The following is a 27,377-nucleotide window of genomic DNA, read 5'->3' as shown; positions in this document are numbered from 1 at the left end:
ACATACAGTGGCTTGAGAAAGTATTTATTTTTCATATTACCTCAAGATATATTTTTTATAATTAAAATTTAGCTCAAGTTTAGATTGAACTCTGAATGACCATGGGGGGAAATGGTAGAAAATCTGAGCCACAGAAGTATTCAAACCCTTTGTTGTAGCTCCTAATTATCCTGTGATGCATCCTGGTTGAGTATCCACTAGTAGACAACTGAAAGAAGTCAACTCTCTATAGAGCATCTCAATTAAATTGCAGTGATACACACATTAGGACCAGGATGTAAAGCTTATAGTGTTCCCAACAGTACACGGGCCTCAATAACTGAAAAAGTAGACCATCAAGACTCCATTGAACTGTGTGAACAAATTGAGTCAAAGAGCAAGCATTTCTTTGGTTAGTTGATCCAACAGTAACCACAGATACTTGAGGCAGAATGTGAAGATGGTTTCTAACATGAGGTCAAAATAACACATTTTTCTAATATCAGGTGATAAGTTGTGACCTCTTAAATGTAGCATTCTTTTCCAAAAGTACTTGTTTTTTAACATAACACTTCTATTTGTCTCTTCCAGCCCAGAGTCCCTGGAGGTCCACAGCTCATTTGCTTGGGTGGGTCAGTCCCAGTACAAGCTGCAGCTAAAGCCCAAGGAGGTATTGTGTCTAACACTGCAAGCCTGTTTCCTTCAGGCGGGAGTCTACAATCTCAACACTCCCAGAGTGTTTGCCAAGCCATCTGAGCAGAGCATCATGTGTGAGACAAGTCAGCAGACGGCTACTCCTGCTCTTATAGTCATCAGCAATGCCTGAAACGAGCCCGATGGTCTTCAGGCACCTCTAGACCGTGCTGTGTGTTTTAACTCCATTCAAGGACCATTGACATAAATTCCTGGATAGACTGAGCATTTGTTCCGTCAGTTTTTGCAATACTGTAAGAAGAGCTGTTTACATCCTGAATTGTACATCTTTTTATTCAGTCTGCAGTCCTTTCAAAGGCAAAATGGGCACTGACGACTGAACCGCATTTGCTGCCCATTCTCTAACAGTCTACAATTTCATTATGCACACGTTGTATTTTGTTTCTGGACCAGTGAGTCAAACTGTGTTTAACCTCAACATATTGTCATTTAGCTCTTGTATGCACTTGAATTGAAATCTTTTCTGGAAATTATGTAATTTATTTATATATAACAAATTGGTTGTAAATAGAAAATAAAAGTCTAATGATACTGTAAAGGAATGTCAAGGTCATGGCATCTTTTTTTTTTTCCTGGTAATTTTGGACTGCAGCCTCTGCATTATAGAATCAAATATTCACATGTGGTGGTTATTTGCGTAATTTAGCGAAGAAAGTTTGTAGCACATAATCTGGAGTACACTGAAACAAGACTTCCATGGCAGCTTACAAGACAAAGAGTACAATGAAAAAGCACTTTATTAATCCTCATTAGTAACTTATCACACCTAAAGGTCTCTTGTCTGTGTTACAGCAAATTACTTAGTTATCACAGTTTCATTTGCAGTAAAGTCTTGATTCAAGACAGTAGTTGTCAGAAAATGATTAGAAGTGAAAGTTTAGAGAAACTGACTCGCTATGGTAACCTGGTTTATAACAGGTTTACCACCTTAATTACGAATGACATGGATAATAACAGTTAGTGTTACAGTTGCTTTTTCAATTAATTTCTGTCTTCCCTTTTCTTAATTAATATTCATACGTGAGTTGGTGTTAATGAGACGTGTAAATCCCTGCTTTGAAGAAACTGGCCAGATTATTTTCACAATGAAAGTCAAACAACAACCATAAGTTCTCTTTAAAGCTGTACATAAATGTGCTTCTTTGGGTCACTCCAGCGAGTATCAGTCTCCTTGTTGGTTCACGAGTGGTTCATACTGTGACGATCGTCTGTAGAGAACATAGTGCTGAGTGATAAAAAGGATGTCAAACACGATGGAGAACAGACCCAGACCGAACTTTGTAGGATCACCAAACACCAGCTTCCACTCATCTGAGGATCAAAATTAATACAGAGATACCGTCAAAATGCTCCAGTGCTCACATCAACAGTACAGGTGGTAAAGTAGATGCACCTATTTTATCCATTTAAAAATCCTAATTCTTCTCAAGTTATCACTTCTCCATGCCGCCCACAGGGCGAGGTGACAACAATACCCATCAGCTTCTTATAGCTGAGGGGTAAAATAAGCACAGTAAACACACTTTTACTTTTCATGTCAACATTTCCTTTCTTTCCGTCGCTTCAGAAATCCTGCTTATTTCATTAAATATTTTTGTATGTACAGTAAGCAAACTACTGTAATTACCATTGTTATAAGACTGCAGAATCATCTGGAGAATGCTGAAGAATCCACCAGTGAAGTCCAGTAACACATTGCCAATGCTCCATCCTTCAGTACTCTGTCTTTTGTAGTTCATGTATGCCTGGAAACACAGGAAAGCCATCAACTGTATTCACTGCTGATAAAAATAAATATGGCATAGAACATTTGAGACTTGTACACTGCTCAAAAATCATCAGGTCATATCAGGTGAAGAGAGGAGGTGCCCCTCTAGTGCGCCTATTGTTAATTTCATTAACATTAAGCAGCTAAAACTCTTTAATAACCCCCTGCTAATTAACTGACCAAGATCAATATCCCAACTTAATGACACACTCTAATTAAAAAGTGTTTTGTTTAGCAGTGTATTAATCAGGTTAGATGTGAACATTGTATTTCTAAAACATGTTTACTGTAATAAATCTCTAACATGTGGCACTGTTACTGTAAAAGAAATGTAGACAGATGCACCACTGGTGGGCAGTGAAGGTGGGCATCAAAACACATTAAATCGATGGAACATCCAACAACGCAAGATTTTTTTTAATATGGTTTCAGTCTAGTATTCATTATTTAATGTGCAAGTCCAGTTTGTGTTTGAGTCTTACCTGTGGGACATATTTGATAAGAGTCACTGCTAGCTTAATGTAAGAGAAATAGTAAAGGTAGTCCAGCCAGGTGATTGTTTTGGCTACAGCAACAAATAAGCTGATCAAAGCAAACATCCAGCCAATCAGCAATAACACCAAGGCCGTCCGAGAGACTCTCTGTCCACCCCTCTGTAAGAAAAATGGCACCTAGCATTATACACCCGTCCTGAGTCTGAGACATCCTGCCAAACAAACTGACTCTGTGATAAAAGTGATTTTGAGAGTCATGTCGTATTCAGTCTTAACAATAAAGTCATTACATTAAATTATTCTGCTCCTCTGCTTTAAGTGTCTTAAAGCAGAAAGTCTGTAAGTATATGAAATGACATACACATACCTCATACACAGTAGCCTGGCTGAAGTAGACCAAACACAGCAGGACAGCATGGAGACTGAAGAAAACATCATTAGCAGTCACAGGGTTGATTCCATTAGGGTTCCTCTTCAGAAACTCCTCCTACAGGAGGAGCACACAGTAGCTTAACAAAAAGTATTATGTATGTATTATGCAAAACCTAATGTTATTCTATACAAAGGCAACAGCCACTAGGTGGATCGTCCAGTGTAGTCATGAAAAACATCAACTGATCATCAAGAAATGCCACAAATGGATGGAATGTCTTCAAATTCACAGACAGTTGAGTGAAAAGATCGTAGAGTTGTACTCAAGGAGACAGTATGTTAAATACAGTTATAAATCTAATTAAGCATTTAACTTTCAAAGGTTTCTCTAGACTCACTGGTACTGGCTGGTATCCTATTCTTCATGTGTATAAACAATGGAGTGTCCATTCAGTGGCTGGAGTTACCTTTATAGACGGTATCCAGAACAGTCCTATATTGAAGACGCTGTAAGCAATGAAACCCGTCAGGTTGAGAGCCAGGAAGTCAAAGTTGAGACCTACAACACTGAAGACAAACATGTTAGTTTTAATTTTGAGTAACTTTATTTTTAAAACATTCTACAAATTTCACACCACATTAAACCCAACACACAAGAGAGACTGAAGAGAAAAAGTCAGGGCAATCAATGTCATTCATTTTCTAGATTCTCCCTCCCCTCCGCCCTGTGTCAGATCTTTTCTTGATCTTGCCTGGTGTTGTAGGCCTTTGCCTCTACTGATATTGTGCCTAGACCTTGACCTTGTGCTGCCATGATTAGTGCCTCTGTGCTGTCTTTCAGTCCAGCTTTGTCCAGCCGCTGGTAGGATTTTTAGACTTCTTCTGCCTGCCAACAGCTGTGCAGTGCCCTGTCCTTCCACGATGATTCCTCTTCTTAGTTCCTCTTATTGCTCGGGTCCTTTTTCAGGTTTCTGCTGCCCGAGGTATCTAATAAGCACACGATCACTTGTGGCTGATGCACTCATGGCCCTTTGCTGTTTTATCCTGAATAGCAGTTCTGACACTCACTAGTCCTCTTTCCTTCCTTCTGCTTGGCGTACAGTCTCAGGGTGCTGGACTTGGGGTGAAACCCTTCATGCATGGTAAAAAGCTTTCCTGTCTTGAAGTCAGTGACTTCTATTTTTTCCTTTGACCAGCTCTGACAACTAGGTTGGGCGTAGGTGTCGATTGCCTGGCTCTTGTTCTTTCCATTCAGTTTACTCCTCTGGCCGTGACTTATTCTCTGCAGGTAGTTGCAGCTTTTCTATAGTGGACTCTTCCTGGTTCTCATTTGCCTTCCAAGGTACTTACAGCTATCCTCAATTTCTGCAATGTTGTCTTCTAGTAGTACAATCCACTCATACCTGACTACCTTCACTCTTTTTGGGCTTGAATTGAGCTCGATATCTATGTAAAGAAGCTAACATAGATATGTATCCGTAGCCAGTCTTGTTAGGTGTAAATCGTGTCAAGGCCTGGTTCTGTCTAACTTTTCAAATTTGAAACCCTTTCTTGGGTGTCTGCCACTGCAATGATTACTGGATCATGTTCAGGGAGGTTGCTGTGGTCCAGTAACTGCTTGTCTCCTTAAATCTCTATGCTCTTGAAACTGTACTTGGAGACACAACAAACCTTCTGACAAAGGCACTGATTTATGTACTGATGTACCGCCTTATGCTACCAGTAGTGATTTACTTTAGCCGAATGCAAAACTATTAAAAACAAAAAGGGGGGGGGGGGGGGGGGGGGGGAATCACACGTAAAACCATTTAGATAGATGTCAGTCTAACTACAAAATGATAACAATAATAAGAAAGAAATACATAGGGACAGATAAAAGATGTTTGAAAACTACCTTTTTCTCCTCCAGTTTTCGAAGGCTTGTGGATAAAAAGACACTGACCAGGCCAGAAAGTAAATCCAACCAATGACTTCACTAATTATGGACAGGACATTGCTATGGACAACTATGAAGCGGATCCTGACAGGCACACTGGAAAAAAAGATATAGCTTATGTACACAAAGAAACTGGACAGTTAATCAGTTAAAAAATAAAATGGCAGCAGACATCAGCCGGCCTCTGGTGGATCCCTCCATCCATACAATACAATACAACTTTATTTGTATAGCACCAGCAGTACACCAAAGTGCTTTACAATAAAAACAGGAAAATTCCATCTCATCGTGAGCATCATTAGCTCTGAGTAGTGCAGAATTAACAACTTTCTATCTTTTCAACCATTAGCTTATAACCATTTTGAGATCCAGACGTTTTGCGTGACAAAAGGGGACAAAGAAACCACGTTTCAGTGCGTTTGTGCTCTGCTGCTTCAACCAATGTCTCGTAATAGCTTGTACAGTCTGGAGAGAATTAAAAACTTAACAGGAGATTCACTGGCACCAAGACTCAGTTTATAAGATTTGGACACCAAATTTGAAGAAGAAAGTGGTCACTTTAAGATATTCAATTATTGCATTCAGTGAAGGAAATTATTTTCTTCGTGCTGGACTGACACCCACCTGTTGAGCTCTGTGCTGTTGGTAACCAGATATGTGGTCACCTGACCAACATCATGGGCTGTCACATTAAAACTGACAGCGGTAGCTTGTACTGGCATCATGACCTAAACAAAAAACTCACATAGATTTTGGTCTCTGCCTACTGTCACAAATACATTTTGATAAAAAATAATAATTTAGTTTCATCAAACTTAGATAACCCAGGTCTGATTTTGTCTTATAAATTCAAAAAACAGCAGCAAAAGAGTAGCTGGCCTATGATAATAGTTATGGACTCCATCAACCTCTGAGAGGCTCTTTTTATACCCAATCATTCTTTAACCTTTCTGTAATCAGAGGTGTTGTTGTGTTCATATTATGATATTACAAAGTTATTAAAAAAACAAACATCCAACCTGACTTCCTCAAAAGTATCCTAGCTTGAAATGTTTTGTTAAGCCCATGTTTTGTTGCCTCATATGCAGCATCATTTTTTCATGTTTGGTTTCTTACCTCCTCAGGCACTGTGATTATAGACGAGTAGTTTATCTTGGAGCTGTGTGTTACATTTAGGTGAATCACAGCTGACTGGTTGAGAGGGGAACTGCACAAAGACACGAAACACCAAAGGGAACAATACAAATGTTAACGCTTACAATAACAAAGTCTATATTAAATGCCAGTAGTAACACATCTTACTTCATATGGGTATAATATCGCTTCTCTTTGGTTCTATCTGCTATGTAATGTAGTTAACAATGGATTTAGAAAAGAAAAAACAGAAAGGTTGCTGATGACTGTGAGATGAAGTTCTGTATCCTTTAAAACTATGATGTAGCTATAAAAGTCTTGCAAATAATTCAATGTGTAGTACAAATGATAACTACAATTATTTCAATTAACCCAGAATCCAAAAAGGTTTTCCAGAATATAACTGTAAATGTATTACATGCTGAAAACACTGGTACTGTATACAGAATCGTTTTATTGCAATTTTAACAGGCTTTCTATTATTAAACACAGAAAGTACACTTATATATATCTACACTGGTAATATGGCTTATCTAAAATACTATTACCTGGAAGTAATAACGACGGCATTTTTAGAGTATTCCTCAAGTGTAACAGCCTGAGGAGCAAACAAACTCAATCTGGATTCTGAAGTACAAGCAGAGTGTTGGAGGGCAGCGTTAGTGTTAATTTCACATTTTATGTATTTTTCTGCAGTGAAACGGATTCATTTAATCATAACAGTTCATCACCAGACATGTTGGTCAACATCCAGAACACCAGCAGCTGAGCAGGTAGGCATCTCTTTCCCAAACCTTGGCCTGTCATCTCTGTAAAATTATGAAAACCTAAAGAAAAGAAAGCAGCCAGAAGTCATTGGAAATCAGAGCTATCCAATGCAATCATAATTATAGTGTAAGATAAGAGGATTAAACAGATACTTCAGGTAAAAATTAGGGGTGGGCTTTATACTGCATGTACGTGATCTATCGCAATTTTTTCCGTGTTTGATGAATAAATAAACCAGCTTAATTTCAGTTGTTTTATTTTGTCTCATGAATTCTTGTTTGATGTCCTTTTTGTTGCCGTGATCTTTTGTTTGTTAAAGGTCTAGTGTTGACCACAGAAAGAGACTTAATGTGACAGTATTGTCATTTGTGGAAAAACCTCTGTGTGCAACTGATGGTTAACAAATGGTTAAAATAAAACATTTCAATTCATTCAGACTTGTTGTATTCAAAGTTGAAAAAAAATGGCCGATTTGAATGAGTATACCAGGGCAATTTTAGGCACTATAGGGTTGAAAATAAATATTTTTTTGGAGGCTTTTTAAACATATCATGATATATATTGTGTATCACGATATATCCTCATATCGCCCAGCCCTAGTAAAAACTATTACTGAAAACACAATGTAGGCTGTAGATCATTTAATGTCTGTTATTCAAAGCCAAACACAGGTGAAAGTACAAAGGTCCTGTTTTTGTTTCATGTTTTAATAAGATTAATCAGATAAATATCTGTTTCCCGGGTTACCTGGATTTCATGTTAACTAGTTAGATTTGTTTACATATTTCACTCTCCGTGTTCCAGATGTTGCATCTGCAGATTTGTCAATTTCTGTGAGCAGGCTATATCATAGTTTATTTGACCTCACAAAAAAAAAGAAGACTGCAATTCCCAGGTCATGAAAATGCATATAGGTGTCAATATTATCTTCAGAGAACAATCCAAATTAAGCTAACTGCAAATGATTATAATACAGCTGCATTAACTCATTATATTGTATAAAATAAATAAATGTGCCTCATCATTCATCACACCTTTCATCACATCAGCTGGGCTGTTTGTTTGTGTTTATCCTCAGAGTGACTGATTTGATTTAAAATCGATAGTCATGATTTAAAAAGAAGACACTGAGTAGCGGATCACTCACGATGGAAACCAAAGTTTATCAATGAATCAGTTTGGAATAATTTCTTTCCAGTTGGCAGGTAAGTAAATGCTGTGTATTTCAGCATGAAACATGGCATAGAAAGTTTAGAAATGGAGCTGTAGTGCCTACCACTGATTTCATTGCTTCACCGACAAAAGTGATAACCAGCAGGTCATCCTAAATGCATGTCCATGTCAATATATTCTACGTTTAACATTACAAAACAGTGTTTCGTTAAATATACTGTATTAAATTAAACTTGTTGAGCTGATTCATACCAGTATAGCTTAGTAAAATAATTCACAGTCGTCTTCCTTGATATGCTGCCAACCTGCTTGAAAATTCTTCTCTTTTGGATATATGGTGTTACCCTCAGCCTTAAGGCTGCATGATTTGGTATACCTGCCCTTGATAAGTGGTGATAGTCACAGTCCACAGTCAAAAACTTTGCCTCTGTCCTAAAACTATTCACTTCGTCTTCATATGGAGTGTTTGAGGTGAGCCCCACGTAGCTCTGCTTCTCAATAGTTGGATTTTACTGATGTGCAGCAGAAATAAACTGAACTGACGGAACCTCCCCCACATTTCAGAAAATCTAGGGGATGTACCACAAGGAAGTTTAATACAACTATCACTGTTAGTATAGAGGGGTTTTTTTTAGTATAGCGCACCAAAGCCAAGTTTATATAGATCAGACAAGACAAACGCATCTTCCAAGGAATCAAATGCATCAAATGAAGTCTAATAAAATAACAAAGTTGTCTGAGATAAAGCGATGTCTTCATCTTACCTATTTGGTCTGAAAGAACACGTACACACAAATAATAAAGCAATAGGCTTGCGTTAAGTAATGAACGAATAAATCTTTACCCGAACATATAAAAACTACTCGACAAAACACGTCCTCAGCTGTACTTCCCTAACAGATCACGGGATATCTTCTTCGTCCTATAACAGACGCTTCTATGTGTACTACTGCCCTCCGCAGGGTAACTCAGCTATAAAGATGCGTACAGATGAAATGGTGCTGCTGCTGCTACATATGTAAAAGTGGATTGAATTGTTTAATGACGTTCAGGAACAAGATGTATTTTATTTTATTCAATCCCCACTGCAGCCAAGTCAACATACATTGTCAGATCGGCATGTATGCAGCACACTGACTGCACACATACGCTGCAACACCAGCAGTAACCCTAACCGTATGTCCTTACGTTAAATAAACATCATTCATTTACCGTTTGTCGTCTGTATTCTGAATTGAAAGCTCCACACAAGACAGAATTATTCTAGAGTGCGAATTATTAAATGCGTACATTTAATAATTATTAATTAAATATATGCTAATCTGATTGGTACGCTAAGATGACTGAACACCTCGGCGATTTAAGGAGCCAACCCACCACCACCAGGTTTGACTTTAATGTCATTTTAGTTACGTCAATAACTATAAAATACTCATTTGGGAAGCATGAGTAACATCGTACCAAATCGTAACAGAAAACGAAAATCAGAATCCCCTCGCCCCGGAACGTTTTTGGGCCATATACTGTTTCACTGGGACCTTTATTATATCAACTCCTGTGTCCGACCTTCTATTGAAGAGTTTCCTGTCACAGTTTAGCAACCTTTCCAATGCTCGACATGTTTATAACCAAACTTTGTGCTTCACGTGGTTCGTTATCAAGGTTAGACTGCTGTATTAATGTTTACAAATATATTTATTTCTTTTGTTGGTTTTGTTTTTTAAACATTAAACTCTCTTAGTTCAGACGAAGAGTCATTTTCAAATTCCGTTCAATCAAGGAGGCTAATGTTAACGTTATACTTGGAAAAGAGAAAAGTGTTGCTTAGATTGGATTTGTCTGTGGCATGCTTTTTATGTGTCTGTACTGATTTTCTTTCGTCTTTCAGTATAGGCAGCTGTGTTTGGCCTTTGTTCACCCGTTCACATCGGCACGGCCAGGCTAAGCTGCTCCACACTCAGATTCCTCAGCTTAACTCTAACAGAGCGTCAGTTGCATGCTGTGGTCGGCAGAGATACGAGAGGATGTATCCTGTGATGTTAGTCCGTCCTGATGGGTCAACAGTCAGCATCAGATACAAAGAACCCAGACGCATCATAATGGTTAGTTTACCATATCTAAAAGCCAGTAATCCCCTGGCTTGCTGTTTGTCATGAGTCTTATAGATGTGCAGTCTCAAAGCAAAAAAGAAGAGATCATGTAAATTACATCATCACTGTTATTTTCTAAGACCTGTCATTTTTCAGTTAGATGACTTAATGAGCATATATGAATTAGAGGTGGGAATCACCATACATCCCACGATACGATATTATCACAATACTTAACGCACGATACGATATTATCGCAATTTTTAAAAATATTTTGCGATATTCAGATTCTGTACATAAAGGTAAACTTTATCAATATTCATTTTCTCTAATAACAAAGTCTCACACTCAGTCTTTCTCTCGTTTCAGTCAGTTTTATTGTTGACAAACTGAACGGTTTTTATTACAGTCTAGTCCAACTTAACTGAATGCAACCATCTGGTACAATTATAGCTATTCTGAACTATGCAATTTATGAAAACTATGCAGCCCATTCAGCAACTGAAGAATTTAAAAGTAAATTAAAACAAAATATAATTTTACATTAAATAAAAAAGTTTTAAACTTAATTAAAATAAAACATGTCTTAAATTAAAATAAGTAAACTGTCATGTTTATTGCTGCCATAAAAAAAGTTAAACCCATTTGGACAGTGAAGGAATGTCAGGATTCTTGCTCAGAAAAAGGATCAACATGCTCTGAAGTCAGAGCATGTTCCAGTCCACAAAAACTTTTTTGTAACAAAATATCGATTTCTGCTGTCCCTGTATCGATACATTATTAGCAAACAAAATATCACGATACTACACAGTATCGATTTTTTTCCCCCACCCCTAATATGAATAATGTATGTATTTGTCTAAAAGAAATTTACAGTTAGTTTTTCCAACATTCTACTGTATACAACCCAAACCCAGCCCTCCACATGCTAATAAGAGGAAAGCAGACTCAATAGATAATTAAAAAAAAATAACAAATTGCTCAGGTCCTGTAGCAGAAGCCAGTGAGCATGTCACTTAATATTTTGCTTATGTGAGCTGATGTGTTGTTTTTAATTTTATTTTATTCATCTGTTTTGAAAGATGCCGGTAAATCTGTCTACTCTGTCAGAAGAGGAACGTCGAGTACGGCTGAAGAAAAGAGAAGTGAAGAAGCCTCAAAAACAAACAGGAGTCCAGTATGAAGATGATTTCAAAGTGGACAAATATAGCCACTTGTGGAAGAAGAAATAAGAGTTTTATATGCAAATGCAAAGCATACTCTTACAGTATCCATAAAAAATAAGTTATGTGCCTGTGTTTTGTTTTTTGTTTATTCTTAAGTGATACTGCAAAATGTCAGGGATCACCAACTGAATTGCGATTGAGTTGTACTTGGGTAATGTCCACACCAGTTCAGTTTTTAATCCCCCTTGAAACAGAGACTTCTGGAAATACTGCTGAACTTGACAGTATTTTAGTCTGTAAGGCAGAAACAGACATTTCAAAACAGCAGACATTGATTGGCTTCTTGGATCTTAGTGAGTCCTTTCATGATTTGGCATACCCATCACATAAAAGAAAATGGCCTTGACTATGGCTACTGATGAATTTTATATATTAGTTGCTGAGCATGCTAGGGGCATTTTTGCAGTGAAAGGTAGAATTTTGTTATGCTACTACTGCATGAAAGAAGCATAGAAGGTATGTGTCCGTGTATGTTTTCAGTCATGTTGCTATGAACAGTAAAAAAATATATCTTGTTGTTTTATGTTGCTGTTTCCTTGTTTATTTTCAATAAAGTAAATTGAAAAGTTATGTAGACTCGTACCTTTTGGTTAAAAATAGAAGGGTAGGGGTTTTCATCAGGAACAACTTGAGTTTCAGTGAGCTTGTGTTCTTCCTACTTTTCCTTCCTATGATACTGTATGTTATATTCTCTGTTAGTGGTAGTTTGCAGAGTAGTTGTCAGGTGAAGGCAGTATTAAAAAAACTTGTCTGTGGGCTACTCTTGGTTGTGCTGTTGTTAGTTTGTCAGTCAGCTGCAGAGAGAAGCAAAGGTATGTTGTATAAAGAGCTTAAGAGAAAGTGTTAAGAACAAAAAAGAGAGTCTCCACTCAAACCATTGTCTGTACTTTAAACAACACTGTCATAGCCACACTGTTACAAAATGACCGTGATGTCATGTCATATCTAATGCAGGCTGACAAGTCATTTAATGAGTGATGGTGTTGGTTTGCTCAAAATTGCTGATGATTATTGGTTAGTTAGTCTAGTTAACTGTGTTTTTATTTATTTTTTTGTTAAATGTTTTCAGATGTAACATATCTTTTCTGCAGTCTGATCTTTGCAGAGCATCTAAAACACAGCGACCTGATATACTGAAGAGTATATGAAGCGTTGAGTAAATTAGTCACGTATTTCATATGCGCATCCTGTGTATTTCTTTAAAGATTATTTTATATAATTTCAGTGCAAAATATACTTCCGTAGACATTACAACTATTCATTGCAATCTAGTTATATGCTAGTGCTAGTGTACTTACTTCACTCTCCAGCAGGTGTCGACAGTGCACCAGTGGGTTCGCCAGACGCCAAAAACCACACGAGCAATTCTCGCGAGAATTCGATTTGTGTCCTTGATAAGTCCGAAATGGGGTACTGGGACCTACCGGAAGGTACAGACTGTGTGGAAAAAACATGGATTACTACGAAACTTGGCACGGCTTTAGGTAACTATCGTTGGTGACATAATTACTTGCAAGTCATGTTGTGCAGGGTCGTGAAAGCAGGTCATCTGTGTGGTGGGTTAGTCAACGCTTTTGAACTTGCAGATTAAGATTGCCTAGCAAGCTACATACGGCTAGGTTTGCTTTTGCTAAAGGATGGACCTGGGTTTCCTAAAATACAAACGTTCAGTGAATTATTTAGTTAGCGGTGCGTTTGCTTCAGCTCAGCAGATAATCACGTAAACCAGTACTGTAAGATTTTTAAATTACAACCTAGAATACCTTGAGATAGTAATGGGCGATGAAACAATACAGATGAACATGGCGCCATAGCGTTTCCTCGATACAAAAATCAGACACGGTCAATATGAAGTCTGTACGTGACTGTTTTGTTAGACTACACGAACAACCAACGACCGTGACAATAGCGCCATGCTCAACTAATAGGTTGACGCACACATGCTTTGTGGAATAACCAGGTCGTAATCTCCCAAAAAATGATTGCCGATGTTTCTGTGTTTGTAATATTTTTGCTTATATTGGTAAATAGGCTTTTGACGACGTGACTTACGAAGGGGCTACATATAAAATATAGAAATGACCTGTTTCGCAACCATCTTACTCACAGGTCTCAAACTTCAATGACTTGGCGACCACTGCTGGCACTGTCATCTCATTGGAAGCCCTCTGGAGTGTTTGCGTAGTAACAAGCCTTGAACTGTACTTGCTTTTATTAAAGTTCACTGTCAAGACCAGTTTCTCACACGGTTCCAAAAAGGGGCATTACACGACTGAAAACTCTGGACAGCTCTTGCAAGGATGAAGGGAACTCTCAGAAACTTTGCAGTCTGGTCTGCTTTTCCCTGTGCCTCTCGGAACTTAGTTTTCAGTTCACTGTTGCACCGCAAGTCGGTAAGTTCATTTTGCAGCATGCTGGGGACACGCTCATCAGCTGAGAAGGGGTCTGCAAAAAGCTGGACAGTGCTCTGTCTGTTTCATGCCACACCAAACTGCTCAGCTGCTGACGCATATCTCTAGCTTTGGTTGGGCCATACATGGGACACAAACTCAGCATTTCTTCTGTCACCTCAAACTAATGATCAACACCTCTGATGAAAATTGCTGAGCATTGTCAGTACTTTCATCAAGCGCCACGGAGTGGCAGTGAAACTTCGACCTTTGTTCATAGATATTACTTGATAATGTATTATTCCGCTCTGCCACGTTGTTTGCCGACAGCAACGTTGTTGAACAAACTTTTTTTTTTCTTTCTTCCTCTTCATTGAATGGCTTCCCTACCTTAGCGATTAATTGACTAATCACATAACCTGCTTTGAAGGCAGCATCAGTGTCCTTACTGGCTTTGTGGAAAAGTTCTTGCTGGGATAGTAGTCCTCTTTGTAGCTGTTTGGCTCATTTTCTCCTCTCCCTTGTTCTTTCCATAATGCTCTCCATGTTTAGTCGCATAATGACGCTTGAGATTATATTCCTTCAGAATAGCAAGTTTCTCCTTACCTAAAAGGCACATCACCTACACCCAACTCAACAAAGAAATACAGCAGTGTCCATCTTTCCGATGTCGGCGTTCGTCATCCACTTTCCTTTTCAGTTCAAACGTCTTCTGCTAATATAATACTGCTAATTCCTTGAGACCTCTGATCTTAATGACCGTGTTCTATATTCTAATAAATCTTTTTTAGCCACTTAACATGTTTTATAAAGATATTTTATTTGTTGCAATTTAACAACAGGTAGAAATACAAGGGACCGAGACGAGGTTGCGGCCATGAGCGAAGCAACCGCTCTGGAGCCTTGGCGCAGCTTGATGAGCGAACCAGTGCGCTGGCCACGTCTGCATCTTGGGCAGTGGCGTGCTGCTGCACCTCCAACCAGAATTTCAGTTAGGTCGTCAGGGTCGATGAAAACCAGGGGAAAATACCCAGAGGAACGTCCAATCTCTAAGAGGTCCTCTATGGTGAAAGTAACGGAGAGGATAACAGCAAAACACGCAGTACAACAGGGTGGAAAGATGAGTGTCAGGGGTCATTTGTCACAGAAGGATTTCACAAAGGTGAAAGGGAAGGTTTACAAGACTTTAGTGAGATCTGCTATGATGTATGGTTTAGAGACTGCAGCACTAAGAAAAAGACGGGAGCAGAATATTTTCACTGAGAGTGATCAGAATGAACTGATTATAAATAAATACAAGTTGCTGTCAATTTAAAAACTCCTTCATACCAGCTGGTCTAAAGTGATTGTGATTGTCAGCCCTACAGCAAAACTGACTTTTTTTTGTTTTTCTAAAGTTTCTTAATTTGTTTGTTTTGTGTGTTTCAGGGCTGGTTGGTTCAGCTTATCACATAGTGGCGTTCCAACCTGACTCTGCAGTGGCAGCGTTACAGAGGGCTACCAACTCAACAGTTACCATGGGTAAATGTATTGTCATTCAAAACTCCACAAGAACTTCAGTGTATGTGGTTTATGTTAAATCTGTCTGCATGTCTGAAAACTCCACTCCTTAAGGTCAGAAGCACTGAGATTTTTCCAGTTTCTTTAGTACTGGGAAGATTAGGAATTGCCGTCACTTTTGTAATGATTCACAGGTAGTGATAATGATAATAGTAATAATTATGATGATGATGATAACATTATCATCAACAACGACTGAGTAAGGTTCTTTATCTATACACAGTGATTTTCTATGATTCCATACTTTAAATAATTGTGTGAAGTAGGGCTGCACGATTTTGCATAAAATGAGAATCACAATTTTTTTGGCTTAGAATTGGGATCACGATTCTCTCACGATTTTCTTTTCCAGTATAAATATTTATTGCACTTATTAACTGCACATCAACTTCGCAACAGTTGAGACTGAACATAAAAACAACAAATGTCTCACGTTTTGTTGTTGCCACAAAATGTTGTACTGCTTGAAATTCCGTCTCCACCGTTGCTCGACGCTGCGTGTATAGAGCAGGTAGTGCAACAATAGAAAAATAGTTGCGGGACGGCACTGTGTAGCGTTTGTCTAGGGTGTTGATCATTTTCCAAAATCCCTCGTTTTGCACAGTCTTGATGGGAGCCATATCTTTGGTCAGGTGATAAGTGATAGCCTCCGTAATTTCTTTGTGCCTGCGGGAGTTCGACGAGTATAGGGAAGCGCTGTAGGTTCCCGTTATTGACGTTTGGGTGGCTGACCGGGACCGATTTTCTCCTGTCACTTTCTCGTCTTCCCTGACGTGCTCTCCGTTGTTTTTTCCCTGCTAATTTAAGCATCACACGGCACAGCTTCTGTATCACGTGGTATAAGGCTCCGCCCTCGTCATTTGTTGAGCAGGAAGAGTGAGCGCTTGTTTTCATGCAGATTACGTCCCGGATCAAAATGCGGTACAATCGTCGTCGTCTTTTTTTTTTTTTTTTTTTTTAATCGTTGTCATTAGGAAATGAGATCACACATAAGTATGAATCGAGATCGCGATTTTCTAACGATTAATCGTGCAGCCCTAGTGTGAAGTGCTGCCCTGATGGCAATAAAATTCTAAGTGCAAAAAACCCTCCGAACACAACTTTTGTGGTTTTGTTTTTTAATTCCTTGAACATCACTGCACTCAATATCGTCACTTCTTTGACTAACTAATTGAATTTACAACAGTAAATTATTTTTCTAGTGCAGAAATGCCATCTGAAAACACAGCCTTAAAAGGTCATTCATTCATTCATTCATTCATTCATTTTCTTATAGGTTTGTAAATCATAAAAGTTTTGGCCAAAGTAAAAATGCACAATATTGCCCAAAGTATTCACCCGCCCAAATAGTTGAATTCAGGTGTTTCAATAACTTCCATGGCCAACGGTGTGTAACGTCCATCACTCTTGCAGAAGCACTCGGGATGCCAACATTTTTGAAAGAATGGGTCACACTCAGGAGCTCGGTGAATTCCAGCGTGGTACCGTGATAGGATGCCGGTCACTGATAAATAGTCGACAGTCAACGGTTGGTGGTATTAGGGCTGCAATGATTCATTGACTAATTCGAGTAATTCAATTATAAAAACATCCATAAGACAAATTCTTTGCTTCGATGCTTCATTTAATACACGGCTCTGTAGCGTGCCGACGTGTTAAACGCGACTGTTTGACCCACATTTTCGACTGAAAACAGACCTGCATACAAACGTATTTAGGAACAGCATATAAATATCAAAAAGTTTGACATTGAGCGCATACACACACCCCAGAGTTTCAGCAAAAAGACTGTTAAACAGCAGCAGCAGCAGTGATGATGATGATGGTCTCATAGTTTAACATGGAGCTGAATATTCATTAATGCTCTTAATAACACCGGTGTTTCTTATCCAGTTAACTGATAGAATAATCATTAGATTCATTCATTCAGTCATTAGAGCTCGGTTTAGCGCCTTAGTTCCAGTGAAAGGAACTCTTAATGCTTCAACATACAAGAATTTTGGGCGTTTTCATGCTCCTAACTTTGTAGGAATAGTTTGGGGATGGCCCCTTCCTGTTCCAGTTGTGCACCAGTGCGCAAAGCAAAGTTTTATAAATACACGGATGAGCGACTTTAGCATGGAAGCACTTAACTGGCCTGGACAAAGTCCTCAACTCAACCTGACAAGCTGTGGGATGAGTTAGAGCAGAAACTGCGAGCCAGGTCTTGTCTGACCTTACAAATGCGCTTCTGGAGGAATGGTCAAAAATTCAATCTCAGGTTTGCAGTAGGGCTGGGCCATATCATACCGTTCACGGTAATACCGGTGTAATTTTGGGCAACGATAAGAAAATTAAATATCGCGATAGAATATGGGTAGAACGCGCATGCGTTGTGCCTTTGTTTTCATACGCACATTGTGGAAAAACCACGGTGTATGAGAAGGGCGAAAGCGGATCGTTGAATGGAACGGATGAACCAGAATTGGTTTGTGAAAAAGCTGCAACTTCAGTGGTGTGGAACTGGTTTGGCTTTCGTCCGTCAGATACACAACAAAGCACTATTTTTGGTAGCGCATGCTAGCGGGCCGTCGTTATTACCGTGTTTTTTGGAAAATACGGCACACTTAAAATCAATCCTTTGATTTTTCTGACAATCGACAGTGCCCCTTATAATCCCGTGTGCCTTATGTATGAATTCTGGTTGTGTTTACTGACCTCGAAACGATTTTGTCATACACGACGCTCGAAAATCTGAAATGTTTTTGTACAACTTTGCTAAGCTACAAAGCCGCACCGCTTGATGGATTGTCGGAGCATTACGGCTACCGTAGGCAGGAGCCTCGCGGAGTGATACGTACTGTGCTTCAACATAATATTACCGTGTGTGTGTGTGTGTGTGTGTGTGTGTGTGTGTGTGTGTGTGTGTGTGTGTGTGTGTGTGAGAGACTTCTTTTTATATTTTGTGGATATTCTACATGGTTATGCTGAGGATATGTCGGCCAATTTCCACTGGAAATGCCTTTTGGTTAAACTGTCAGCAAGGATTTGCATTTGCACTGTTACATTTTTTTTTTTTTATATATATATAACTTTAATGCACATAAAAAAGCAGCTGCTTGTTTAAGTGAAAATACATTGATTTTTTTTTTGCACTAATGGTAAATGGTAAATGGCCTGTATTTATACAGCGCTTTACTAGTCCTTAAGGACCCCAAAGCGCTTTACATATCCAGTCATCCACCCATTCACACACACATTCACACACTGGTGATGGCAAGCTATTGTAGCCACAGCCACCCTGGGGCGCACTGACAGAGGCGAGGCTGCCGGACACTGGCGCCACCAGGCCCTCTGACCACCACCAGTAGGCAACGGGTGAAGTGTCTCGCCCAAGGACACAACGACTGAGACTGTCCTAGCCGGGGCTCGAACCGGCAACCTTCCGATTACAAGGCGAACTCCCAACTCTTCAGCCACGATCGCCCCAATAAAGTTGTGGAGTTGTAAAGTATTTTGTCTAGTGTCAATTATATCGTCAATTATATCGTTATCGCAAATTTTCAAATGTATATCGTGATAAATATTTTTGGTCATATCGCCTGCTCTAGTTTGCAGTACACAACAAGGATATATTTTCTATGTTCAGTCCTGTAGTGGGTTTAGCTGTTTTAGCTGCTGATCTTTGGATCCCATAATTTTTTTTCTTTTTTTTGGATGACTGAAATAATGAGGGAAATTGTCTTCCTGTTTTCAGCTGCCATGGGAGCCATCTTTGGAATGACAACATGTCTCAGTGCTCAGGCCCGTGAAGCTCCAGACGACCCGCTGAATTATTTTATCGGCGGCTGTGCCTCGGGGATTTTTTTGGGAGCACGAAGTAAGTATCAGTCCTGACAGATGTGACTAGACAAGAATTCAAAATTTTATTTATTTTTTTCAGGAACACAACAAAAGTTAGTCCTTTTTAAATAAAAAGTGTGATGTGCAATTAACACACTACACTCTTTAGAGCATATTTGTGCTAATGTGCCACAATAATAATCAGCTGTATAACTAAAATGAACTTGGACTGCACTGGAGTGTAATTCTAAATGACATTTTACTTGATCATACTTACTACGTCTGCATAAGTTTCAAACAGTCCTTTTTTTGTGTTACTTATTGCTGAGAATCACAGCTGTGGACCTTCTGCACTATTTCTTATAGCACAATGGATTGTGGCCAAAAGAAAAACCCCTTATTGGCCAGTATGAAGAATATATAAATATAAAATTCACAAGAATTTAAAGATATGTTTTCTGTATACTTTCTTTAAATCTTAGAGTAAGTCCCAGTTCTTTGTGTAAACTCCGCTCTGCTGCTTGAGGAAATGCTGCTTAATGAGAAGTTTAGGAATTGCAGTGACTCTTATCATCACTAACAGGTGATGATGGTAGACGGCTTGTTATGGCTAATTAAATCTGTTCTGAACATTTTTCATTTAAAGTCACAGTGGGGATGGGAACTGATAAGAATTCAGCGATTCTGATTCTAATATCAGTATCTCTTATTGATTCCCTTCACGATGCTCATTGGCTCCACTTTGAGTCACCACCATCTCTAAGCTGCTTTTCAAAGACATTAATAATGTGCTGTGTGGTCAAATGTTTGTGCATGTTGGACAACCGATTTCCTTCAGGGATCATACATACTGTTAGATTCTGTTCAGTAACAGAGAAAATGTCTCTGCAGTTCTACAGTAGCATTTGGTTTGCCTAATTAAAATCATACTGTGTGCTGTGTCTGTGTGTGTGTCTCCAGCTCACAGTGCTATAACTGGTACATCTGCGTGCCTGGGTCTTGGAACACTGGCTTTCTTTACAAAAGTGGGCAAGATGGAGGGATGGAAACTTGCTGGACCACCTAAACTATAAGAGGAAGATGCCCGGAAGATTGTTATATTGTAAAAAATACCTAATGTAATAAAGTTTTTTTTGAAAAAGCCAAAAAAATGTTGGTTCATTTTATTTGATTTCATTTTACATTTGAAAACACTTTTAATTTAACTAGCTGTTGATGTAGAAACTGGAAAAAATGTTCGGCTATAGCTGTGTCATATGGTTCTTATGTTTACAAAGGTTTATGTGTCCTTTTTTAAAAAAATAGCCTGGAAGTAGCCTAGCTCCTAATAATGTCATTTATTTACACATGCCGCAAAATGTGCAAAAACGTATTTCTGTGTAATTTAGTGTTAAATATTATTGTTAATGACATTAACAAGCATTTTTGTTAGACAGCAGGAAAGTCGGATGGTTGCCAGAATTGATTTATTGAAAATTTGCCAGCAGTGCAATGAAAAAGCAAATCACAGCAACACTGAGTGAAATGCTGCGTACAGTACACATGCATCACCTTCTAATTTTCTACTTTTCACATATGTTTGTGGATGTTGACAGGAATTTTAACTTTTTCTCAAGTTCAAGACTCATTTCCAGTTTTTGGAAAACAAATGAAAACAAAACTGATGTAGTGCAGACTACAAAAGCATACTTCAGAAGATGGCACTGGTCACTGCAAACTCATAAAACAGGTTTTTCTGGTTGAAAGCTGCAATTCCGCTGTATAAGTAACTATTGTGTCTTTTTTATTTTATTTTATTTTAAATGAAGAAAAAAAAAGCAACTTCAATAAAAGTTGTGAAATCCAGCACCAACTCCCCACTTTACTGATGCTTAGTTGCAGGTTCTTCAATTCACATCAGACTTGCTAAGACTAGCATTACCAAGCAGGAAGAGCCATTCCTGAGTCAATTATGCTCAAAGGATATATAAAAGTACAAGATGCTTCCAGACTCCCAAACAATTTTTATTCAGTTAAACATCAGTAGGATGCAAAGGAATAACAAAGTACCATGCAACAGACAGGTTCAAAATATGGGAAGTGGACTAGTTCTTACAGTGGGGCAAAAAAGTATTTAGTCAGCCACCGATTGTGCAAGTTGCCCCACCTAAAATGATGACAGAGGTCAGTAATTTGCACCAGAGGTACACTTCAACTGTGAGAGACAGAATGTGAAAAAAAAAATCCATGAATCCACATGGTAGGATTTGTAAAGAATTTATTCGTAAATCAGGGTGGAAAATAAGTATTTGGTCAATAACAAAAATACAACTCAATACTTTGTAACATAACCTTTGTTGGCAATAACAGAGGTCAAACGTTTACTATAGGTCTTTACCAGGTTTGCACACACAGTAGCTGGTATTTTGGCCCATTCCTCCATGCAGATCTTCTCGAGAACAGTGATGTTTTGGGGCTGTCGCCGAGCAACACGGACTTTCAACTCCCGCCACAGATTTTCTATGGGGTTGAGGTCTGGAGACTGGCTAGGCCACTCCAGGACTTTCAAATGCTTCTTACAGAGCCACTCCTTTGTTGCCCGGGCGGTGTGTTTTGGATCATTGTCATGTTGGAAGACCCAGCCTCGTTTCATCTTCAAAGTTCTCACTGATGGAAGGAGGTTTTGGCTCAAAATCTCACGATACATGGCCCCATTCATTCTGTCCTTAACACGGATCAGTCGTCCTGTCCCCTTGGCAGAAAAACAGCCCCATAGCATGATGTTTCCACCCCCATGCTTCACAGTAGGTATGGTGTTCTTGGGATGCAACTCAGTATTCTTCTTCCTCCAAACACGACGAGTTGAGTTTATACCAAAAAGTTCTACTTTGGTTTCATCTGACCACATGACATTCTCCCAATCCTCTGCTGTATCATCCATGTGCTCTCTGGCAAACTTCAGACGGGCCTGGACATGCACTGGCTTCAGCAGCGGAACACGTCTGGCACTGCGGGATTTCTGCAGCACAAACCAGCACAAACGTAGCACAAACGTTTGATACCACTTTTGTTGGATTTGGGTAATGTGGGGGGGCTGGTTGACCTTTTGACCTTTACATTTTCATTAATATCTTTAAAACAGAAGCAGCACAAACGAAAATTTTAGCAGCACAAACCAGCACAAACGTAGCACAGTTGATTGACACCCATTTTGTTTGATTTAATTAATGTGGGGGGGCTGGTTGACCTCTGATGACCTCTAGAAATTGTTATTAATATCTTTAAAATGATAGCAGCACAAACGAAAATCTTTGCAGCACAAACGTAGCACAAACGTTTGATACCACTTTTGTTGGATTTGGATAATGTGGGGGGGCTGGTTGACCTTTACATTTTCATTAATATCTTTAAAACAGAAGCAGCACAAACGCTAATTTTACCTGCACAAACCAGCACAAACGTAGCACTAAAAAGTAGACCATTTTGGCCCGTTTTGGAGCAGTCTGGGGGGATGGTGACCTTTGAATGACCTATAAAATAAAGTTTAATATCTCGGAAACCGTAGCAGCACAAACGCTAATTTTACCTGCACAAATCTGCACAAACGTAGCACTAAAAAAGTAGACCATTTTGGTTTGTTTTGGAGCAGTCTGGGGGGATGGTGACCTTTGCATGACCTATAAAATAAAGTTTAATATCTCGGAAACCGTAGCAGCACAAACGCTAATTTTACCTGCACGAATCTGCACAAACATAGCACTAAAAAAGTAGACCATTTTGGTTTGTTTTGGAGCAGTCTGGGGGGATGGTGATGTCATCAGCAAAAAATATAACTTTTAATATCTCAGATACTGTAGCAGCACAAACGCTAATTTTACCTGCACAAATCTGCACAAACGTAGCACTAAAAAAGTAGACCATTTTGGTTTGTTTTGGAGCAGTCTGGGGGGATGGTGATGTCATCAGCAAAAAATATAACTTTTAATATCTCAGATACTGTAGCAGCACAAACGCTAATTTTACCTGCACAAACCAGCACAAACGTAGCACTAAAAAAGTAGACCATTTTGGCCCGTTTTGGAGCAGTCTGGGGGGATGGTGACCTTTGAATGACCTATAAAATAAAGTTTAATATCTCGGAAACCGTAGCAGCACAAACGCTAATTTTACCTGCACAAATCTGCACAAACGTAGCACTAACCGCTCCGCCTATTTGCCTTTACGTTTCAAGTGGGTGGGGGGTCAGCTTCACTCTGCTAGCACGGTCCGGAGACACGGGCGCGCCCCCGCGCACCCAGACACACAGCCTCGGGCGCGCGCGCGCGCGCGCACACACACTGACCCACCACCAGATGGCGTTTTTTGAGCATAAAAAAGTAAAAACTTTTTAATGGCTTAAAAAATAAAAGAATGCTATTTAATATATAAGAAAGTATCTAAATAATCAATTAGTTGGTTTTAGGGGGAAAAAAGCAATGAGCTATGAACTAGCATATTTGTATAAATTTCATATTTTTTATGAATATCATATTTTTATGAATATCATATTTTTATGAATATCATGTTTTTATTACTTCCTTAATTACTTCCTACTTCCGGAGCTCATGAATAATTTATTGGGGGTCATAAATCACTCAGTTTGACATAAGGGGTATAATATCACTCTCTTAGGGAGGACAGCTGAAAATGAAAAGGATGCACAAACATGAAGTGAGGAGGATGAGGAAAACACAGATGATGAAAGAAAATGAAGAGAGGGGAAGTAGATGGAAAAGAAGAAGTTTTTCAAAAAGAAAATAAAGTGAAAAGGGAGAGACTCAAAAGTATTTTTGCAGACTAAGAGGAGAACAAGCAACAAGAAAGGTTTTTTGATTTTGTCCTACTATGGTAACTCATTGACTTCTCCTCATCTGTTATATTTCTTCTGCTTCTATAGTTACTGTAACCTACAGATAAACATGTTTTGAAGGCGGCTTCAGACTTGTTCTCCTACCACAGGGAGAAAATGATATTCCACATCATTCACATATTTCACACCTCTGAAGAGGTCGGGGAGTTTTTTGACTAACTATAATGTTGACTGCATTTCAGTGCACAGTTCAAGTTTCAGTGAACACATTCAAAGCGAGTAAATTGGTGTTTATGGTGCTCACATTATAGATGTATGGTTTTTCTACTTGGTTTTTGATGTGCTGCAGACATTTATGCCAGGTAAGCCCTGCAAAGCCCAAGTATTGCAAATGTACCCTGCATTGAGCTGCTGTGATGCAAAGCAATGCTGGCAAGCAGCTGAGATCAGTAATGAAAAGATGCATGCGTGGTGTGTAATTTGAAATGGGGGAATCAGTTCTGTTAGATGGCTGGATCTGCCATCTGTGATAATTTCCAGTTGCAAATGACTGCATGTTTGAGTTTACAATAAATACTGAAAGATGGGAGCTGCCTGGGTCCAACTGTTTGTCTTCCAGTAACGCATTACCATAACTAAGGGTAGGTGTTTTACAAATAGCACACCATATAGAAACAATATGAAAAATAAGGTTTTCTTTTCCTTTTTATAATAGCAAAAGTTTGTTTTAATACCTCATTATTATGATTATGTCTCTTGCTATGTATTGCTTCTATAAGTGGCCCCACCCTTTTTAAAAAAAACTAAAATTCCCCCAGTTGTTTTTGCATTTTTCCAGCTAATAGCACAGTAGCATAAAGAGTATGACATTTGAAAAATGTGCAAAGTGAGCTGAAATTGGTGGATGCATTTCAGCAGACAAACGTGAAGAAACCTTACCTGCCACCTGGAATGTTGGCCTTTTGTTCTATGTGAGGGGAAAACATCTTCTCTCTGCACAGTGCCCTTCATTTAAAATAATCAAACACTTTGCTGCGATGCTGAGTAACAGGAGCTGGAATTGCCTTGGTGGTGATGCTGATGTTATTTTTGCAGCTTAATTCAATTGGTTGGATTGTGTCAGTCTAATGTGATTGGCAAAATGGATGCCCTTGGACTATAAAAGGCAGCCAATACAGGCTTTAGACAGTGGCTGGGGGGGGGAGGGAAATTGTCCTCTAATGCTGTCTTGGCTTCTCTGGCCTTTGAATTTGTTGTTTGCCATAGCTGCTGTGGTATTCGGTAAGTATCTATCAAATAGCCTGGCCTCTTTAGATCATACAGCAAGGGAGTCTATTTATATGCTATAATAAAAATGCATGCTGTGACAGCGCCCCAGAGAAATGTGGTCATGGGAAACAGCTGAGGTCAAACCAACAGGAAGTGGAGAGGAGAGGACGAAGAACTCTCAAGGGACAGAGTGTAGTTTTCTTGATGGTGAACTTGTTGACTGGTTCTACTGGAAATTCCTGTATGATTCTTTACTGCTCACTTTATTTGTACTCATGTGCTGGTTTCTTCTGAGCTTTTATGTTCTGGCAGCTCTATTGGGAATATGCTAGCAGATCCCATTCTTTGTATATTAAAGAAAAATGTAGAAAAGACATCCCAGAAATTTCTGATGAGACCTTTTTCTTTGCCCAGTTGTTGTCATCTCTATCGAACTGCCTTATGAAGGCAAGAAGGGCATGCAATATATGACTTTTTCCCCCAACTTATCCAACTCCCTTAAACCTCCACCACAGTTTTCAGATTTGTTCCTAGATTTTGGGATCATCTGGAAAGACTCTGTTATCTTCCAGCAGCCATGTGGAGCCTTGTAAAATCTTTATGAGATAAACCACTCGCAATATCTGGGAGAAGCCTCAACACTTTAAAATGATATACAGCTGTTCAATAGTCTACGCTACTCAGTTGTTACACGAAGCATCTGGCTGAAAGATGCAGTGAAAAGGTCTTGATATCAGTAGTAGACAGGGTGTGGCCAACACTGGTTCACTAGCATCCTTGTACTGCACAAGCTCAGTTAACCCAGTCATTAAATTTCCAAGACTGGATGGCACATTTTTATAGTAACCACGTAACTTCGACCTTTCTCGATCTGTTAACAAGCGAAAGTGAAATGGACAGTTTGTGAACCTCACTTAGATCAATTTCTGTTTGTTCTTGCGAGTTGCTTCACATAAGGCATGCTAGAAAAGTAGATTAAAATTGAGAACAAATTTAAAAAGCTTATGCTAGTGATCTCATAATGCGGTTTTAGAAAAAAAAAACTCTCAACGAGTTTTAAGCCTCTGGATTGTCTGCTAATGTATCATAAACTGGATGACTGGACCAGTTACCTGTGACCAAAGTGTAATAAGGTGTGTGAGTCAGAATATGTGTGTATTTATGTATTTAGTGTTTAAAACGTGGCGTCCCAGTACTCATTACTCATTTTTGTTAAACCTTAGAAAATGTCAGTTTTACCATAAAACCTTACAAAAACATTACATTAACTACACATCTGTGTAAAGGACGACCAAAACAACAGCACTGTGGCCAGTATTAGTGGCTTTCATTAGAATAATGACTGTCTACCTTTTTCCCGTGTCTCATATTTTGTTTGTTTCTCTACCAGCTGTCACAAAGATGATTTTAGTGTTCAGTAAATGGGGTATCAAGCTGAAGCTCTGCCATTTAGATAATTTGTTTGCTGTGTCTGTAGATGCTATAGGGCTACTTTGTGATACAAGTCCTTTACTGACTTTAATCATCATTAGTGTCTTGTTGCATTGTGTGGCACAGTTGTACTCATAAAATTGACTTGGAGTAATGTTTAGGAAAACAATACAGCTTGATGGATCAACTCACAAATAATGTACGGAGATTAGTTATATTAGTGTGTGTGTTTGCAGGGATAGTATAATACCATAATGAAATTGGACAGTAAAGTGAATGACTGTGCATTTGTGTATGTATGTGCACTCACACACAGAGAGAGAGAATAGGTGAGCTTGCACAGAAATGCTTTCACTGTAAGTTAATGGCCATATAGAGAATTTTATATCCGGATCAAATAAGTATTGGCTAGTTTTATTGACA

The 27,377-nt window shown here is 38.9% G+C and overlaps 4 protein-coding genes across 6 annotated transcripts in view; 3 read left to right on the top strand and 1 right to left on the bottom strand.

Moving 5' to 3' along the window:
• Positions 1-1,311, top strand: part of trappc8 (trafficking protein particle complex subunit 8) — a 30,416-nt gene extending 29,105 nt beyond the window's left edge. Inside the window, exon 30 of one of the 2 annotated variants that reach the window (XM_086270074.1) lies at positions 571-1,311. In XM_086270074.1, coding sequence (XP_086126200.1) covers positions 571-805 — 235 coding nt within the window. In that variant the 3' untranslated portion in view covers positions 806-1,311. The remainder of the gene's footprint in view (positions 1-570) is intronic. The other variant, XM_086270075.1, reaches the window with a different exon arrangement.
• A 101-nt stretch (positions 1,312-1,412) lies between these two features.
• ctns (cystinosin, lysosomal cystine transporter) lies at positions 1,413-9,277 on the bottom strand. Of its 2 annotated transcripts, none has more exons than XM_086270077.1 (11): positions 9,183-9,277; positions 7,129-7,224; positions 6,946-7,024; positions 6,380-6,470; positions 5,888-5,991; positions 5,222-5,359; positions 3,795-3,894; positions 3,323-3,442; positions 2,944-3,114; positions 2,321-2,438; positions 1,413-2,004 (listed from the first exon to the last, which is right to left on the bottom strand). In XM_086270077.1, the coding sequence occupies exons 2-11, from the start codon at positions 7,202-7,204 to the stop codon at positions 1,856-1,858; spliced, it is 1,146 nt and encodes a 381-aa protein (XP_086126203.1). In that variant the 5' UTR covers positions 7,205-7,224; positions 9,183-9,277; the 3' UTR covers positions 1,413-1,855. The 2 variants fall into 2 exon arrangements, with proteins under 2 accessions (XP_086126203.1, XP_086126202.1); XM_086270076.1 differs by having other exon boundaries at positions 9,103-9,249.
• A 585-nt stretch (positions 9,278-9,862) lies between these two features.
• Positions 9,863-12,224, top strand: mrpl55 (mitochondrial ribosomal protein L55). Its single transcript, XM_086269172.1, has 3 exons — positions 9,863-10,000; positions 10,227-10,440; positions 11,511-12,224. The coding sequence occupies exons 1-3, from the start codon at positions 9,948-9,950 to the stop codon at positions 11,658-11,660; spliced, it is 417 nt and encodes a 138-aa protein (XP_086125298.1). The 5' UTR covers positions 9,863-9,947; the 3' UTR covers positions 11,661-12,224.
• Positions 12,225-12,982: 758 nt separating this feature from the next.
• Positions 12,983-20,577, top strand: ndufa11 (NADH:ubiquinone oxidoreductase subunit A11). Its single transcript, XM_086269171.1, has 4 exons — positions 12,983-13,138; positions 15,473-15,565; positions 19,341-19,463; positions 20,387-20,577. Exons 1-4 carry the CDS (start codon positions 13,060-13,062, stop codon positions 20,497-20,499), a joined length of 408 nt encoding a protein of 135 aa, XP_086125297.1. The 5' UTR covers positions 12,983-13,059; the 3' UTR covers positions 20,500-20,577.
• Positions 20,578-27,377: the final 6,800 nt, after the last annotated feature.

Source organism: Aulonocara sp. 'chitande type north' Nkhata Bay, linkage group LG17 (genome assembly GCF_057382095.1).
Source record: "Aulonocara sp. 'chitande type north' Nkhata Bay isolate Kocher_YH1m ecotype deep benthic linkage group LG17, A_spYH_male_GT1.1, whole genome shotgun sequence".
Classification (NCBI taxonomy): domain Eukaryota; kingdom Metazoa; phylum Chordata; class Actinopteri; order Cichliformes; family Cichlidae; genus Aulonocara; species Aulonocara sp. 'chitande type north' Nkhata Bay.
This window is presented reverse-complemented; position numbering and strand designations above follow the sequence as displayed.

Bases quoted from the DNA above. Each gene is read 5' to 3' on its own strand.
- ctns (XM_086270077.1), bottom strand. From the start codon at position 7,204: ATGACAGGCCAAGGTTTGGGAAAGAGATGCCTACCTGCTCAGCTGCTG. The intron at 6,471-6,945 runs GTAATAGTATTT...GTCTTTGTGCAG, and splicing joins GCCGTCGTTATTACTTCCAG to TTCCCCTCTCAACCAGTCAG. The intron at 5,992-6,379 runs GTAAGAAACCAA...TTTTTTGTTTAG, and splicing joins TAATCACAGTGCCTGAGGAG to GTCATGATGCCAGTACAAGC.
- mrpl55 (XM_086269172.1), top strand. From the start codon at position 9,948: ATGCTCGACATGTTTATAACCAAACTTTGTGCTTCACGTGGTTCGTTA. The intron at 10,001-10,226 runs GTTAGACTGCTG...TTCGTCTTTCAG, and splicing joins TCACGTGGTTCGTTATCAAG to TATAGGCAGCTGTGTTTGGC. The intron at 10,441-11,510 runs GTTAGTTTACCA...CTGTTTTGAAAG, and splicing joins AACCCAGACGCATCATAATG to ATGCCGGTAAATCTGTCTAC.
- ndufa11 (XM_086269171.1), top strand. From the start codon at position 13,060: ATGGGGTACTGGGACCTACCGGAAGGTACAGACTGTGTGGAAAAAACA. The intron at 13,139-15,472 runs GTAACTATCGTT...TGTGTGTTTCAG, and splicing joins GAAACTTGGCACGGCTTTAG to GGCTGGTTGGTTCAGCTTAT. The intron at 15,566-19,340 runs GTAAATGTATTG...TCCTGTTTTCAG, and splicing joins CAACTCAACAGTTACCATGG to CTGCCATGGGAGCCATCTTT.